Below are 17,849 nucleotides of genomic sequence, written 5' to 3'. Positions count from 1 at the left end.
CACGTCACAGTTTGAGGAATCTAGAAAGTCCATTTCTCCGTTTGAGATGACAGACCAGGGTGGCAATTTAAATGAATTTGGCTTCCCAGGAGCTGAGAGGCGAGTCTGCCCGCGGAGCCCACAGCGCATCTACCATTTGTATTAGAATTGGCTAAAAATAACGTACATTTTCTGTCTCCCGCCGGCGCACAGCGGTGGTGGTGGTGGCGGTAAGCACAGCTATTTGAACGGGAACGGGGCCCAAAGGGGGGTGGCCAGCGCCTGAGAAGCCTTTAACGAGCAGTGTCAGACCCTCGGCTTCCACCGGCCTCCGTCCGTGCTCTTCAGGTGACGAGGCACCTGCCTCTGCGCAGAGCAGAGCCTCGTCGGAGGCCGCAGGGGCTGAGCGGGCGGAAGGGTCTGCGCTGTAAGTCGGGTGATTTCCAGGGAAGCGCCGGAAGCGCGGACGCCCGGGGGGGCCTGCCGCGGCGCGACGCCCCTTCCCGCGAGCGGGACCAGCCGTCTGAGGGCCCGACCCCCGTTTTCTGCGGCTGGGGACACAGCGCGTGGTACTTGTTTTGGGGCCTTCGACGTGGCGTGTGGGCGTTTCTGACATTGCTTTTCTGGAGCTCTGCTGGGTCTCCCCTTGGTCGGCGGCGCCCCACCCCCCACGCCGCCATCTTTGAGCTATTCGCTGGGAGGGACTGGCTGGCCATCCAGGAGCAGCAGATGAGCATCACCAGGTGAGTTCTAACTGTGAGGGAACCTACGAGAATCTAATTGTTGTTGCATTTCTGGGTTAAAGAAATTCAGCGGAAGACGGCGGTCCTCCCCACTGACGAGCGGTTTGAGGCCCAAGTAGCAGGCCTGCCCCAGGGGACGGGGGCGCCAGCACGGCCCCGTCCTGCTTGGGAAACTTCCTGTTTCTTCTTCAAATGCAGCCCCAGCGTGGCCTCCTCTGGGAGCTTCCCCAGACTCCCCCAGGCCGAGCCACTCGGGCCCCCGGTGCGAGCCCTGGCATCTTCTCCTCCTCGCCCCCCTCCCGTAGTTGCCTTCCTGCCTGTGACCTTCATTAGCTTGCAGCGCCTCCCAGGTTCGAGCATCTTAGTGACCGTCGTACACTCTGCAGCCAGAACAGTGCTTGGCACCTAGCAGGTGCTCATAAAATGACTGTCATTGAATTAAAACAGCTCGTCCGAGCTTCCCTCTCTCCCAAGCCTGGAGCTAAGGCAGGCGACGAGCCAGGCCGGGACTGGAGGGGGGCTCTCCCTGTCCTCAGCCGCCTCAAACACATGCGTTAGAGCCTTGTTCCAGGAGGGCTCGGAGGTACCTAGGAGGTGGCCTTGGGCAAGACATGGTGACACCAGATGTCCTTCAACAAACGGCAAGGGTCAACATGTTCCTGTCCTACGCAGAGACATACCATGGTAATGCCGGCACGGGTGGCCGGTGCTGGGACGGGGCACGGGCACCGCTGGAAAGGGGCGTGGAGGAGGCCCTGAACGTCGGCAGGAGAGCCGCCGTCGGGGCTGCGAGCTGGCCGGCCCGGCGCGTTGGGGGGAGCGAGCCTCCAGCTCTCCCCGATGGCTACGACGGGGGGGCAGCGTCCTCCGCTCCCTCAGGGGGCCCAGTGGGGGTGGCGCTGGCCAGAGCACGTCCACACCCCCCTTGAAGCGCAGGAGCTGACGCCCAGGCCCGCGTGGTGTCCTGGCCCCACAGCCACCTGGAATGACCTCCACCACCAGGCAGGCCTCTGTCCTGTGCCAGCAACCACGGGGACATCGTCTGGCCCCACGGTGGCCACAAGCAAGGGGGCCCACAGGATCTGGCCCTCTGTCCCCTCAGCCTCATCACCTCACCTCGCCAAGGAAGCAGAAGTGGCCTGTAGGGAGCAGACACAGACCCACGAGACACGAGTTCCACCTGCTGTGAAAAAACCCCCTGCATCCAAAAAAACAAATTTCCACCGGCAACTTCGTCATTATTGACAGCATTTTGAACGAAGCAAAGAATTTAATGAAATGTGTCACAAAGAGACAACAGATTTGCAGAATTGCTTTTTCGATCATCCAGAAAAGACAACATTCGTTTAATAGTAAACAGCGTTTGGGAGGCGTGACTCCTGGGCTCCCAGGGCCGACCACAGGGAGCACGGCCCCCAACCGGCAGAGCAGAGCCGGCGGCTGGCGGAGACACTGGGCCGGGCGGCTTAGGGACCAGGGAGCAGGTAGGTCAGTCACTCTGGCCTCGACGTGCGAGTCCTGGGCCACCTGCACACAAGCTCCTGCGTGTGCTCACCTTAACCACCTCACACTTACTCCACTAAACGAGCAAGTGGGTTTGGGGGGCCGTCGCTGTGCCCACAGGCATGTCAGGGACCAGAGAGGGCAAGGCCAACCTGTCAGATCAGAGCGGTTCCCTGCATTGAGCCGGGTGAGGCCGCGGGCTCCGAGAACGCGGGGTGAGGCCCGGCCCGGCCCGGGGGCTCAGACGTGAACGCAGAGAGAGGTGTGCTCAGGCAGCTGTGCCGCGCGGCTGGGGATGGGTGTGGGTGGGACGAGACTGCCCCACGCGTGGGAGCGCAGGACGGCGTCATAGGGTTCGCAGGGGTCCGAGACAGACGCACGTGGGCAGCCAGAGAGCAGAGCCCTCGCGGGGAGTGTCTCACAGGACGGGAGCGTGGGAGGCCAGGCCAGCGTGGGCCGCGGAGCCAGGGGTCCACCCGGAAGCCGGAGACAGTAGGGGGGCCTGCGTGTACTCATTGTTCCGTCATTCAACAAGTGTGCTGTGTGCAAACCCTTCGCCAGCTGCTCCCCTGGGTGCTGGGCACACGGCAAGGGGTGGCTCCTGCTCCCCTGAGGCTCCGAGGCGCCACCCACTGCAGGGGAGGTGGAGGCTGCGGCCCGGTCCAGGGGGAGGTGGGGAGCGGGCAGGGGTCACTGGGCAGTTGAGTCACCAGTGAGACCACTGAAGCCACGCCCTCTGTGGCTGACCCAGGGGAGGAAGCTCCGTCAGGGCTGGGACGGAGGGGCGGAGTCCTGGCCGAGGGGTGCAGGGTGGGCGCGGGAGGCCAGGACGGACCCCGCGCCCACCCCCGTCCGGAGGCAGGCCCGGCCACCCTCACTCTGCGTAGTCCGAGGACTGGCTCCTGTCGCTCCTCTGGTCCTCCTCCCGGCCTCGGGGGATCTTGTCCAGCTGCTCCGGAGGCTCCCGGTAGATGGACCGGTCCCTGCACCAGGAGAGAGAGGACGAGGTTCTCCCCGGGAGCAGGGCCCACGCTCCTGTGGCCCGCCAGCCCACCCGTCCAGCTGCGGGGGGACACTGGGCTGCCGGGCAGGGCTCGGGGGCAGGGAGGCGGCACGGGCCTGTTCCGCTGGTGAGCGGAGGGTGCTGTGGGAACAGGCTGCTCCACCAGACCGGGAAGCGCCCTCTGGGGACACACAGGTGGCCCGACGCCCCAGGACGCCCTGTCGCAAGATCCACGGGCCTCGGGGCGGTCGGGGGCTGCAGAGCCCCCTTAGGGCTTGAGTGAATCACAGGCTCGCTTTGGGGCTATGAAACCTGGCTGATAAAGTGACAGCTGTCCCCGGACTGTGCATGGCAGAGCTGTGAGGGGCTGGGGGAGCCCTCCCTGGACCCGGGCCGCCCAGCCGCCCCGACTCACGGCCTGGCGTCCTCGGCCTCGCCCTTCCCCCGGCGGCGGCAGCAGCAGCAGTAGGCGAGGACGCCGATGAGGATGAGGGCCACCAGCGCGCCGCCCGCGATGCCCGCGTACAGGGCCACGTTCATGGAGGCTGTGGGGACACAGCGGCTGCACCTCCCGGCCGACCCCACCGAGCCCAGGCGCCAGGGCGCGCGGCGGGCAGGGCACCCACGCCGGCCGTCCCGCGGCCCCGGGGGCATCTGGCCGAGGTCACCCAGCCACCCTGCCAGCGGGGCACCCAGCAGAGGCGACCGATCCCCCTCCACGGCTGCCTCTCCGCTCGTCACCTTCCGGCCATCGTCCCTCCGCCCCCTGCACCCCCCACCCCCCGTCCGCGCTTACGGGGTCTGACGGCCACTGTGATGTTGCAGGACTCCGCCCCCACCTCGTTGCTGGACGTGCAGATGTAGAAGCCCGACGTGTCCGCGGAGATGTTCTTCAGCGTCCAGCTCTGCCCCGTGACTGGGAGGAAACACAGCCGGGGTGACGCGGGCGCCCCGCGGGAGGCAACGGCGGGCGCCGGGGCTGCGTCCTGCGGGGCACAGGGACGGCGAAGCCCGCAGCGCGCAGCCCGAGCGCGGCCGCCTCCCCGCGTGCGAAGCCCGGCTCTGCCGCCTACTGTTTTTGTGACTTTTGGGCAAGAAACTTAGCTTCGTCGAGCCTCCGTTTCTTTATCTGAAAGTGGGAACACCAGTCGCCCCGCGTCTCGGGACTCGCGTGCGCATCGGCGAGGGCCCCGCCGCGCAGCGCCCGCGTGTGGCGACAGCACGGAAGCGCGAGCCGCAGGAGACGCCCCGCGGCGGGACGGCGACCCTGCACCTCCGGTACGAGCTTCCGAAACGGGCCCTTCGCTCAGACGCGCACGAGCGAAGGTCTTAGCGGTCAACAGCTCCGACGCCCGGATTCTCCTGCCGTGAGCGCGGGCGCGGGGCTGCGGTGGGGGCGGCAGCTGTCGGTCTGGACTCTCCACCTCCCACTGAACGTCCCCGAGCCGCGGCTCGCGCGGCCGAAGTGGGACTGGTGACTCCTGACCCTCCCGAGTTCAGGGACAATGGCCCGAGCGTCCCCGTGAGCGAGCTTCCTGCTGAATCGGTGAACCTAGGACTTCTTCGCCTTGAAAGGGTCAGCTTTGTGCAGAGACGCGTTTAAATGTGCCTGCCGTCCTCGGAGATGCTTTGTCGTAGCTGCGGTTTCGAGAGAAGAGTTAGGGACCTTTGTCCTCCTGTTTGCTGCACGAAAGGGCTCCTAGGATCCCTGCTGCCACCAGGTGGTGGCATGGCACCCTGAGGAGCTGTTCCAAACCACGAAGAGGATCCAGGCGCCACCCGGTCCGACATTTCAGAAGTGGCCTGAAATCTTCAGTAACGATCAGGGTCTTAACGCGGTCACGGGCACAGATCCAGCCTGGCTTCGTCCAGCTCCATCTCCGGTGGGTTCCCTGGTGCCCAGACCTCCCCCGCCCCCCCAGCCCCACCCCACCGTCTCGCAAGGCTGCATTTCCCTGTCGGGACATGCTACTCAGCAACATCCTCGAGTGTGGCGGCCCCGATTCTTCCAGCAATATTGTATGGTGGATGCAGCAAACATTTCCGCCTCCAACTTCGCAGAGGCAACTGGAGGCCTAGAGAAGTCAAGTGACTTGCCCAAGGTCACAAAATTAAGAGATGACAAACTGTCGCAAAAATCCTGTTTTAGGTCTAGAACTCTCTGGAGCGTTTGACAACGTTCTTTTTTAAAAATGATCAGATCAATGTGTGCCCATCACAAGAATGTACACATGACGTAAAACGACTTCGATTCGATCCGATCCAGAAAATCCACACCGACCACAGCAGCTCTCAACAGACGGAGGGCCCCCCGTCCCCTGGGCGGTCCCGGTCCACGAGGGAAGGCGGACACCCCGCTGTGGCAGGGCGGCTGGGCTTCCGACGCAACACACTGCTCGAGTTTCCAGGGAGGGAATTCAGCCTCAGCCACCGGGGCAGGGGAAGCCTCTGCGCAGAGCAGAGGGCAAAGCGAGAGCCGACCTCTCCCACCGGCAGCTGGTGGCGGGGACGGCTTCCTTCCCGTCTTCTCACGTGTGGCCTCCGCCTCTTCCAGACGCCCCGGGCCCTGCTCCCTGGGAGCCCGTTCCCCCCGGGATGCTGCCTTCTCCCCCGCGGTCCCACGCCGTGCCGTGCTTTCTGGACTGTCGTTCGTGCGTATATTGTACTGAGGATGGACAGTATACTGTGCTGAGAAGCGTCCATGACCAGGACAGGTTTAGAAATCACCGAGTTGAGGGTGAAATGCGCCTTTGTCCTGCTCCGACCTTCTGCTGTGCGAACGAGCCCGGGTGGTTATGGTCTCACTTTCTAATTGTTTGTATCATTGTGAGGCGTCTGGAGGGAGCACGCTTTGGGGATCGCTCTGGGACCCTGGACATTCGCAGGGGTGGACGGCCCCTCTCAGATCCCCACTGCTCCCGACGCTGGAGCGGGGTCTGTGCGTGAGGTGTGCGCAGCCTGAGGACCTTGGGCAGCCTCCGGGGCCACCCCACGGGCAGAGGAGCAATCCGGGCCTAGTCAGAGCAATCCATCCTCCCCGTCTTCACGTCAACAGGCTCGGGGTGGCTCTGGGCTGGGACCCCGGAACCCCATCTTTGGGGAAGACCTGACAGTTCCTACTATCTGGCTGAGTTGAACGTCTGCAGAAGGGCGACACCTTGTGGTCGAGAAGGTAAATGCAGGCGATGGTCGCCTCCCCGCCGCTATCCCGCAGTCTGCTCTTGCTGGAGATTTCGCAGCGAGAAGCCCCCATCCCTGGAGGCACCGGACGCATCGCCACTGCAGAGATTTACCTTGCCTGTCCGCCCCCGCCCCCATGGCTGGTCAGCAAGCTCAGGCTGCACCTCTTCCCTCAAGACCCTGCCTGTCCAGGACCTCCTCCCTGACTCTCCACAGTCACCCCTCCTTCCTCCCTCCTCCCTCGATGCCCAGATTCCCACTCCTTCAGTGCACGAAGCTCCAGTCTGCCCAGGACGGGCGCACAGCGGATGTTCAGAGCTGTGGTTCATGGGGTCTCATCTTCTCCTCTTCACAGCCTTCAGGGAAGGCAGTACGATGGTCTTCCCAGGTTTTTGGAAGAAGATACTGAGGGTCAGAGGGGCTGAGTGACTTGCAGCTGCAAAGTGGAGGCTTTGGGCCCCAGGTCCCTGTGTGTTGATTCCAGTGTCCAGTGCCCTGTTCTGGTCACTGCTGGTTTGCCCCCCCCCCCGACCCCCGGGCTTATAAGCAAAGGACGCAGCCTCTAATGTGGGGAATTGTCTTTGGCGGAGGAGGGCGGGGGAACCCTGACCTCCAGATCGTCCTCTGTGGACAGAAATGTTTTAACAGTCAGAGATGGGTTTAGCCTCAGCCCCGGAGGGAGAAGCCGGGACAGACTGCTGGGCTCTGGGAGGCAGAGTGAGAGCCACGCCGCCCAGCACACCCAGGGGGTCTGACGGGGTGCTCCCGCGCCAGTGCGCTCCAGGACATTTATACCAGCTTTTTCTTTTCCTTCTAGTTTGTTACCTGACCCAGGACAACGTCAGTCTCCTGGCCACGGTAAGTGAACCTTCCACCCCAGTCCCCGAGAGGACGGGGCCCTCACGGCAGGCAGCCCGGGTCTGTGGTGGGGGGAGGCCTTTGGGGAGGTGGGGTTCAGGGGAGTCTGAGATGGATTGGCCTGAAGCGGGAATGGGAACAGGAAATCCCTCCCTGGAGCGGCGCCACCAAGTTAGGCTTGGGGTCTCAAATGGGTGCTCTGGGTCACAGTGGTAATCACAGCTAATGCCCGCCCAGGGCGCTCGCACGGTGACTGCTGGTGCTCCTGTCGGGGAGCCGAGTCGGGGGGATGAGGGAGGCAGCTGACGTTTCCCGTGGGTCCCACTAATGCGTTAGGTTGAATCCCGTTTCTCTCGCACGGCCTGTGAGGGAGGTGGGTGTTATCATGGGGCGATGGTTCGAGGTGCGGCTCTGCGGACAGCGGGCTGGGGGAGGGACCGCCTTCGGGGGACCTGGCTGGCCGGCCGCGCCCTCCCTGCCCTGCAGACCCTGTTACCTGGGGAGCCCGCCCGCTCCTGGTTCTGGAGGCTGTAGCTCTTCCAGCTGTACTGAGGGGCCGGGGAGCCCTCCTTTGATTGGCAGGTCAGCTGGATGTTATTTCCGATCACGGTCTCTCCCTCGATGCCGCAGTCTGGTTTGGCGGGTGGCACTGTGCAGGGGAGGGGCGGAAGAGAAGGCACGACTCAGGCAGGGCTGGCGACGGCCGCCCCCCACCCCAGAGCCACACACACGCAGCCTTGTGTGCGCGCAGGCAGGGAGCTTCACAGCCAAGCGGTGAGCAGCAGCCCTCCAAGAGCGATCCATCCAACATGTCTTCCCGGGGGTGCCACCGCCACAGAGGCAGGGGGCCCCCGCAGCTCCCAGGCGCCCCCTCTGCCTGCGACTCGGCGCCATTGGTCAGCGACTCGGCCGCGCCATTGGTCAGCGACTCGGCCGCGCCATTGGTCAGCGACTCGGCCGCGCCATTGGTCAGCGGCTCGGCCGCGCCATTGGTCAGCCCCGGACCCTCAGCGCGCGGCCGAGTGGCCGTGTGGACTTCCCCACGTCACAGCCTCCGTCAACAACCCTTTAGAAACGCGGACACCGATCCGAGCCTGCAGGTCGCATGAAAATGGGCTGCGGGATGGATCGGGCCAGTTTGCCAACCCCCAGGCTAAACAGAAGCCCCTCTCTCTAAAGCCCTTCGCCACTGACTTTTCTGGAAGGTTCCCTGTGGGTTAAGCATTACCCTCTTCCCGCCCTTTGCTGACAAACTGCAGTTGCCCTGAGGTTGGCTGATGGGGGGCGTGGGGGGGAGGCAGCAGCAGCTGAGGAGTATGCTGGGTGGGGAGCAGGGGCCAAAGGGACAGGAGGGGACAGAGGGGCAAAGATAAGTGCAGGGGAGCCACGGACGGGAGGGCACCAAAGCCCACGGACGCCAGCAGGGCATCCTAACGGATCCCAGAGCTCCCGAAGGCCTGGGGCGGTCTGCTCAGCCCGGGAACGTGGCTGTAGGGCGGTTCATCCTACGCTGGGCACTTACTGTATGCCTGACATGCTGGGGACCAGAACGCCACCGCGAGTGAGTCCCTGTGTCCAGGGACTCCATTGGGGGCGAAAGACAAGTAGCCGGAGGATGACCAGGCAGGAGGCAAGGCATGGACAAGGGACACTGACCCCGTCACAGCCCATGCTGTGGGTAAAGGGGACCGTGTGTGTGTGGGGGGGGGGTGGTCAGAGAGGGGTGACGGCCCTCCGGGCAGAGGGGACGGCGCGTGCATGGCTCTGAGGCCAGAAGCAGCATAAAGCATGCCTGAGACTGCAGGCAGTGCCCTTGGGGGTGGGAGGTGGAGGTCACTCAGTGGGGAGGGTCATACTGGAGCCCGTCGGCTCTTGTTCACGTGCCCCTGCGGACGGCTCGCCTGCCCCCGGTAAGAGCGCTGCCCACTCTGCATTCTCGACTGCAGAGTCGCAGGGTCACGGAGCATGCGCTGAACTCGGCTCCGCTCGGCCCCCATCCCACCCCCCAAAGTTCTGGGAGAGCCTGCGAAGGATGCACCTCTCCCCTCCAGCCCAGCACCCCCTCCACCCGACCTCAGGTGGCTGGTCCTCGTCCCAGACAGAAGGTGGATGCCACCTGAACAGGTATTGCAGGCGCAGCGATGGGGAGGGAGAGGGGGACCCCACGGGCTCGAGGCGGAGCCTGCAACTCCTGCCGCGGGCGCCAGAGGGCGCCAGAGGCCGCGAGACCGCGGTCCCTCCAGCGCGCCCGGGGCGCGGGGCCAGGCGCCTCCCCGCGGCCAGGTCCCCTGCTCGCCTCAGTTTATGGTGAGGTCGCCCAGCCCAAGTTAAAGCCTTTCCGCCTAAACCTAGCCCCGCAGGAGAGCCATTTGCAAAAAAATTTTTCATTTTTTTAAAGAATTTTGCTGGATTTCTTAATATATGGTCCACAGCGCGCTCTCTCTCTTTTAAAGCAAAACACGGGTTCACGGAGTTCCATAACCTCAGGTTAAACTTGTTGCTCCCCCAAAATGCAGCCGCCTGGGAGGGGCGGGAACGGGGCATTCGTGGGGTCCTGCCGCCTGCCCCGACCCCTGGGAGCCAGGCGCGGGAATCCGACAAAGGGGAAGCGGGCGGGTCGGGCGGACCCGGCGGGAGGAGAGAAGCTACATGGAAATGCGCGTTCTCAGGCTGGCGAGCGCCAGGGAGCCGTGCGGACGGCCACCAAGCGCTGAGCGCACGGAGCAGCGTGACGGCTGTGCCGGGAACGGGGTGCGCCGCGCCGGGGCCCGCGCGCTCTGCGCCCCCTGCCGCCGAGGCGCCGAGCGGGGAGCGCGCAGCCGGCGGGCGGCGGCGCCTGGCGCGGGCCGCAGACACCGAGGTGCCGCCCTGGGCTGCGGCTGCCGCCGAGCACGGTGGCAGCGGAGGGAGCACGGAGCACCTGCGGCCTCGTGTCACAAAGGGGCAGGGATGACCCGCACAGCTGTTGGTTTCCTTGTTTGGACCGAGCTTGCCGTAGGGAAGAATGGGGCGGCAGAGCAGAGGTGACTCCGTCCTAACAGCCTTCCCCGAGGCAGAGGTCATGCCCTCAGGGGCGCCCCGCCTGGCAGGCCCTCCGCCCCCATTCCGCGGAGTCGGGTGGAAAAACGGGGCGCGCACCGCCCTGGAGTGGGGCCCACCGAGACGGCAGTAAAAACGCCGAAGAGGACGATGTGCCGTGGGGGTCCTGAGCCCCCCACGGAGACTCGGACACGGCCGTCCACGCGGTCCCCAGGGGGCCTCAGGGTCCCGACCCCAGCCATGGCCTCGGGAACAGAGGAGCAATTACGGCGTCGCAGTTCTGAGCGAGCAAGGCGCCCCAGGGCGGTGTTCTGCGGCCACGGGAGGCCGGCGGGCGCGCAGGGCTGGCCCTGCCCTGTCCCTGGCCGCGGTGGGCGGGGTGCCGGGAGGGCAGTCGCCGGGGGCCAGACAGAACCGGCAGCTGTCAGCCCGGCGGGTCGGGGTCCCCCTTCACCCTCCTCCCTCGCCGTGACCCACTCACTGCAGCAGGTGATGTCCGGACCCTTCCGACGCGACGCGCTTTAACAGGAAGTTAGATGTGCCGGACAGTGGCGCCCTGGGCCGCATGGCCGAGGCGGCAGAGCCTGACCGGCGGCGTGCCGTTGGGGTCTACGGCTGGGGGGGTAGGTTTGCGGGGTTCCTGCCCGTGAGCAGAGCTCAGGACAGGGAAGGACCCCCTACTGCGAGAGTCGCCGCTGGCCCCGGGCACCAAAGTCGGGGGCAGGTGAGCATCCCTACAATAGGGCGAGGACGTCCCCTTCCTTCTCGGTAAGTCTGGCGTGAGAGGAGGACGGCCGTCCAGGAAGAACCCTGGACAGAGCATGAGCTGACCCTGCCAGGCTGACCCCCAGGGGCCACGCCAGCGGGCCTCCCCTCTGCCCCGGGGAGCCGTCTGCCCCTCGCGGGAATGCAGAGTAGCCTTCTGCCCTGAAGGGACACATGGTGCCCTCCCCAGCCCGAGACAGGACCAACGGCGGGGGGCGTCTGAGCCCCGGGGTGGCACCGCTGCCTCTGGCTTTGTCCTGCCACTGGGGTGCTCCTCCTGGCACCCCCCCCCCGCCCCACCTGCTTCCTGCCACCCAGGAAGGAGACGGGGACACTCACCGAGGACCAAGAGGCGCACGCGTGACTTGGAGGTGCCGTCCAGGTCCGCCATCAGCGAGACCGAGCACTCGTAGGTGCCGTTGTCAGCCATGGTCAGCTGGCCGATGGTGATGGAGGCATCCGACTGCCCCGAGCCGCTCGATATGTTGACACGGTTCTTGTACAGGTTGCCGTAGATGTAGCTTCGGGTCGAGAATGTCCAGATGAGCACCTTCTCCTGGCAGGAAGGAGGGGTGCCACGCGGTCTTCAGCCCAGGGCCCGGCACGGGGCTCCCGGCCCGCCCTGGCCACCGCACGCCATCCCCGCCCGGGCGTGCGGGCACGTAGCGCCGACCCACAGCGCTCACTCGTGCTCGGGAAGAATCGCGAGGGCCGGGGCCGGGCGGGCGGGCCGCTCCGCAGGGGCGCGCCCGCCGTCTCTACCGCGCCCGCCCCGACCTCCGACCTCCGGCGTCTCGCTCACGGACTCACCTGCTACGCGCCAGGCGTGCGCGGTGGCCACCCGTGGCCTCCTGCCCCTTGCTTTGCTCGGACCCTGCCTTTGGGTTATTTATTCATCGATACGCCCGTCACTCGTCAAAGAGAACGCGGCGCCCCCCGGAGACCAGTGCCGCCCCTCGCGAGCGCCCATTCCCGACTTCCCGGGGCTCCTCACCGTGTGAGTCATGAGCAGCTTGTCCCACTCGATGAATCCGTCTCGGCTCGGGGAGGAAGTGCTGTAGGCACACGGCAGGGTGACGCTCTTCCCCCGGGCGGCCCGGAGGACTTCCTTCGGGGTTTCCACAGAGATGGCGTCGACGGCCGCCCAGACTGGGAAGAGGTGGGGGGTGGGAGGGAGGAGTAAGCGCCATCGTTGCCCGCAGGACCTCTGCGGGGACACCCAGGGACATCTTTCCTCCTCCAGTCGGAGCAAGACACACCACAGCCGGCCTCGGGGCCGTGGCACGCGGGCCGTCCTCCTCCGAGGCCGCGTGAAGACCCACGCGCGGGCCTCGGTACGGCCGACCCACCCGCACGCCACAGGGAAGGCGGGCGCCCGTGTGGGGACGCACACCTGGCTTCGGCCTCCGTCCCGAGCCTCTTCTAGCTCAGAAACATCCCCTGGACGCTCACCGTCCCATATCTGTGGACTCCGCCCCGCCACGGCCGAGCCGCGAAGTAGCCTCGCACCGATGGGGATGTGCAGGCCCCAGGCCGGACGCCCCGGGCCAGACGCCCCAGGCCAGACGCCCAGGGCCAGTTCCTTCATCGGCGGAACGCGTGGCCCCGAGCAGCGAGCTCCCCGAAGCTCCCCGCGCCTGTGTTCCCACTCGAAAGCTGGGTCGCTTTCGAGGAAACGTGCACTTCGCTTAGAATGGCTGCCGGCCCACCCTCGGCGCTCCGTGGCCGTCCCCTACGTCATCGGTAACTAACTGCCTGTGACGTCATCAGTGACCATCCGTGACGTCATCAGTGACTAACTGCCTGTGACGTCATCAGTGACCATCCGTGACGTCATCAGTGACCATCCGTGACGTCCTCGTAACTGTCCGTTACTGTCGCGCTGGGTCACTCCTGCTTTCTCATCCCGCAGTGTGCGCTCGAGGCCCGCGTCCTTGGTTAGAAGTTAATCACGAGGGAGAACCGCCCACCGTCACCCTGGGCAAACTGTCAGAGAGGAACGGTCGTGGCTAATGGCCGCACCCGAAGAGCAGGCCGGTTTCAGAGGTCATTATGACGGCGCGTGAGAATCGTTTGGTGTTAGCAGATTCGTGAGGGGGAAGGTCGAGACGAGCGGGTGAGAAAGGGCCCACGAAGAACAGGACGCACGAAGCGCCCCGAGCAAACGGGGGGCTCCCTCTGCTGGCTTCCGCGAACCGTTCCCGGCAGCGTCTGATGGATGCACACGTGCCTCTCGTGGGGATGCGGGTTGGGGGGTGGCGCGCGCGGGCCGCCTTCCCTCACCGGGGGGCACGCTGCTGCCCGCGGGGTCCGCGCCTCAAGCTTCTCCCGCCCCGGGATGTCTGCTCAGAGCTGGGTGCTAATAGGACCATGTTGACTGACTGGCTCATGGCGCAGAGCCTGCCCGGGAAGCAGGCAGAGGTCACTGTCAGCCATGAAGTCGGGGTGGGGAGAGAGGGCAGGGGCCGCGTGGGGACCAGAGGGCCGTAGGGGGGCAGCTGTCAGAGGGGGCGGGGCTTCAGAGAGCCCCCGGGGGACTCCGTGTGCAAGGCTGTGTTTACCAGGGCGCCGCCGCCACACTGCACGGGGAGGGCGCAGTCCATAAAGGCGCAGACCAGGGCCGACGCGCGGCCCGGCTTCCTCTCCGCACCTGTCCGGCGGCCAGAGGCTCCGCCACGGGCCCCTGGCGCTCGGCAGCCACAGAGCCGTGCCGCAGGGTCATGGTCAAGCGGTGGCAGGGATAGTGCGCGGGCCCCCTCCTCAAGGAGCTCGCCTCGCCCGGGAGCCGGGGGGCCACCGAAGATCCGGGGAGGGTCCTCTGGTCCCCCCCAGGACAGGAGACCAAGCACCTTGGGAGGCGTGTCTGTGAGAGGGAGGGAGCTTCTGGAAGGGCAGACTGAAGACGAGTCAGACGGAGCCAGACCCAGCCTGGGTGGGGCGCGGGGCGCAGGGGCCAGGCCTGGCTGCGGGACCAGCCTGCCCACCCGCCGCTGTGGGGCCGCGAGCTCTGGCTGAGGCCCTGCCCTCCCCGTTTCGTGCTTCTCTCCGGGTGAACTTTGTGACAGTCCCGGGCGGGAACCCCCGCCCATCTCTGTCCTGCTGCCCGTTTATAGCAGCCCTGACTCACCGGGCAGATAACGAGAAAGCAGCCCAAAGGTCACTGTCACTGGGTGGCCCAGGAGAGGGAGGCGGCCCAGGAAGGAGGCGGGGTCCCAGTGTGGCAGTTGGTGCCCTGGGCAGGTGACCTGGGGACAGAGACAGCTCAGCAGGCACAGGGGAGACGGGGCTGAACCCCGAGTGCTGCCAGCGTGGGGGGCCTTGAGGGACAAGTAAACTTTACCTCCGAGTCCGCTGTGTCAGGGCGCCGGCACCCCCCCCCCCCAGGTGCGGGCGTCCCCGGCAGGGAGGGGAGACGCCCCTTCCCTTAATCGCATTTTTCTAGTCCACTTTTCTAATCAGTCCCTGGTCCCATCAAACCCTGGGACGGGACTCAGGACGGGAGCGTTTTGATGGAAGCAGGTGCGGTTAGGACCCAGGCTGGGAGAGGAGCAGGGACCCCCGGGCCCCCGGGGGGGGCAGCACCGCAAGACGGGGCCCATGAACACGGCGCGGTGGCCGGCGGGGCCGGGAGGGCGGGCCGCGCTCGGGCCCCCGCCAGGCGCCCGCGTTCCAGGCGGGGGCAAGGGGGGGCGACCCATGGCATTTGGTCTCCTGAGTGAGTCAAATGGTAGTAAATAAGTAATCACAGATGAGTGTAAACAAAACCTCCGTGGCAACAAGTGTCAGAGACTGGACGTCAGGCCGTGACGGGAGGGGGAGGGGCGGTGGTAGCTCTGGCTGTGCGGGGGGGGGGGCTTGTGAGCTGCCCCTGGGGGGATTGGGAGCAGGGGCCAGGGCCTGTCCCTGGGGTCCCGAGCCCCCTGTGAAGTGGGGGCGACAGGGGGCGGTTCGGGGGTGTGGTCCCCTCCACACGGCACCCTTGAGCCTCCCCCGTGACCCCGAATACGTCTCAGCGCACTGCAGTTCAGGGCGAGTCCCGCCGCCTGCCTCCTCCCGCCCCTCAAGACTCCTGCAGAGCAATTCTAGAGTCGCGTCACTGCCACGGCGGCCAGGAATGGGGACCCTTGCCCTACACCCCTCACGCCTTCTGCGCTCGTCCCAGGGGTGTTCCTCACGGCCCCCCTTCTCAGCCAGGTCAACCCCCCCCCCCCCGGTTCCAGTGACTCAGGACAGCAGGAAGGCGGACAGACAAACGGAGCTGAGCTGCCAGTCCCCCACCGAGCGGTGACAGTGGCAGTGACGGGCGACGGTCCCTTAAGCCTGCTTTTCCTCCTGTAACTCTATGCTGAGACTGCTGGCCGGAATCCCCCGGAGAGTCTCCAGGCCCAGAGAGGCGCCCAGAGCCTGCCTCGGGGCTCCGACGGCTCCGACGGCGAGGTCCGGGGCAGCCTGGGCGCCCGCACTGTCCTCCTCTGGGTGGCCCGGGGCAGCAGGGTTGCCAGCCATGGCCCCTGTCCCCTCTCGGGCTCACACTGGCCGCCACGCCCCTCTGAGGCTGGGCGCCACCGGGGCGGCTCAGCCCCATGGCGCTGCTCCAGGCCACCCGTCCCCGGCGCAGGAGCCTCCGGTGACCACCGGGACTGCAGTCAGACTCCAGTGGGCACAGGGACATCAGTAGCCCAACCCCGGATGGCTGCGACCTCTGGGCCTCCCTCCCCACGCCCACCGGGATCTGACAGCCGAGACAGGCCCCTCATCGCTGGGGTCATGCCAGACCCTCATGCCTGAGGCACCTGCATGAGCTCTGTGCTCAGCAAGGAGCTGCTCGGGGGAAGGGATGGAGGCCTCTCGCCGGGTCATGGGGGCCCCTTGGCCTCCACTCAGGGGGGCGACCTGGCCGGTTGGAGCTGGTCACCCTTCTCGAGCTCTGTTTCCAAGCCTCTACCCAGCCCCTCCCCAGAACCTGCCTCCCAAGGGTCCCACGGCCCGGCCTTGAGAGACGGGCAGTGAGGGAGTCGGGGAGCCGGGGGTCCCAGGAGAGCCGCCGCGGGCGAGTGGGCCGGCGGCCAGTGGTCTTGGGGTTCGCCAGGACAAGTCGGAAGGTGAGCTCTAACCAGAGCCCCGTCGGTCCCCATCCCAAAGCCAGAGTCACACTTCCTGGTATGACCTTCGCCCTGCCCTCTCTCCCCAGGCCCGTGGAGCCCGCGGTAGCTTCTAGATTACAAGCCGATGGCATTTCTCAGAGTCACCAAACACACCGAAGTAAATGTACTCCTGACGTCCCTCCCGCCACGCCCAGGAGCCTAGGCTGAACCTTTCGTCCCAGCCGGGGAGCCTCCCAGGGCCCCGCACCACGGTGTGGCTGTGGGGTGTGGGCTTAGGGTCTGGTTGTTTGCCGCTCGCGTCCTTATTTCTGTTTGGGGGTCCCCGCCTTCCAGGTCGTCAGAAGGCCAAGGAGCTTGGGCCCTCGGAAGTGCCGTTCTGCCATGATACAGGTGTTGACACCTTTACCGTTGCCTCTCTCTCTGGTTTTAAGGAGACACTTAAAACCCTAAGTGGTGCCTGCGTCTACACACCTACCTCTGGATTTTCCAGGACAAACTCAGCTTCGGACACTTCGTCCCACCTGTCAGGGCCTGTGTCTGATCTTATGCTCTGATCTGGGATCTGAAAATATGGCCTTGAGAATTTATGAACTTTTCATTCCAAAAGTGGGCTGGGATTTTTTTTTTTTTTTTTACTAATATGCAAATAAAAACCGTTCCGATTCCCTGGTGTCGGGCTAGAACCTGCTCCCTGAGGACAGAATGTGTCGTCTGCCCAGCAGGAGCACAGCTGTGTCCCAGGCGCCGCTCCGCGGGGAGGCTCGGGGAGGCTCAGAGGCCGGGGCCCTGTGTCGCCCACCTGCGGGCAGCGGACAGGGAGGGCGTCACGTACCTGCACAGAGCGTCCACAGCGCGAGCTGCATCTTCCCGTCACGGTCTGGCTTCCTCTCCGCCTCACGCCCAGCCGGGGCGCTGGAACCCAGGCAGGTCCGGGCCGACAGCCACTGCGGCCTCTGGCCTGGCCCGCGCGGCCGCCCCTCCGCTGGACTGGCAGGTGAGCACACCTGTGCTCCCCCTGCTGCCCCGAAGGCCCCCACAGGAACCCCCTCCGCCTTCTCCTGAGCCCGTAGCCCTCCTGCCTTGTCTCCCCTTGGCAGGCGTACGAAGTCCTGGGCTTCTCGGCAAGGTGCGGGCTCCTGCTGTACGGGACAGGAAATTGCCGCCCCAGTGATGAAAAGGGAAGTGATCGCAGAGGAAGAGTCCGGAGGCAATAAAAGGAGGGCGTTCCGACCTAGCGCACCTTACAGAGCTGCTCCCCTCCTTCCCCCCACCCCACTCCCACAAGCCCCGCCCACCCTGCGGCAGAGACACAGGACGTCTCTCCCTGCGGGGCGCTGACCGCCGCCTGCTCGGGAGATGACAACACAGGCAGCCAAGGAAGCCGGCCTTCGAAACCCACGAGCACCTGGGCTCAGTTTGCTTGGAAATGTCCCGGTTTTAAAACAAAGTCGCCTGGCCCTGGACCCTGGGATGGCTGGTCATCGACTTGACGAGCGAACGTGCCGCAGGGAACATGCCCAGGGGCGTGGCACAGGCCAGGGGAAGGGGCCCCGCGGTAGACCGGGGGGTCAGACGGAACGGGGGGGGGGGCGGGGTGGGACGCGGGTGGTCGGCTTCTGCCTCACGCAGACGGACCCGCGTCTCAGGGAAGCCGAGCGGGTCCTCCAGGGCCTC

The 17,849-nt window shown here is 65.8% G+C and overlaps 1 protein-coding gene across 1 annotated transcript; it reads right to left on the bottom strand.

Moving 5' to 3' along the window:
* Positions 1 to 1,733: 1,733 nt before the first annotated feature.
* On the bottom strand, positions 1,734 to 17,276 carry GPA33 (glycoprotein A33). The gene is made up of 7 exons (XM_016148567.2): positions 17,008 to 17,276; positions 12,065 to 12,219; positions 11,410 to 11,626; positions 7,763 to 7,915; positions 4,025 to 4,144; positions 3,644 to 3,773; positions 1,734 to 3,208 (listed from the first exon to the last, which is right to left on the bottom strand). Exons 1-7 carry the CDS (start codon positions 17,036 to 17,038, stop codon positions 3,100 to 3,102), a joined length of 915 nt encoding a protein of 304 aa, XP_016004053.2. The 5' UTR covers positions 17,039 to 17,276; the 3' UTR covers positions 1,734 to 3,099.
* Positions 17,277 to 17,849: the final 573 nt, after the last annotated feature.

This window comes from Rousettus aegyptiacus, unplaced genomic scaffold, assembly GCF_014176215.1.
Source record: "Rousettus aegyptiacus isolate mRouAeg1 unplaced genomic scaffold, mRouAeg1.p scaffold_m13_p_17, whole genome shotgun sequence".
Taxonomy (NCBI): domain Eukaryota; kingdom Metazoa; phylum Chordata; class Mammalia; order Chiroptera; family Pteropodidae; genus Rousettus; species Rousettus aegyptiacus.
Note: the sequence above shows the minus strand (reverse complement) of the source record. Positions and strands in the feature narration are given on the sequence as shown.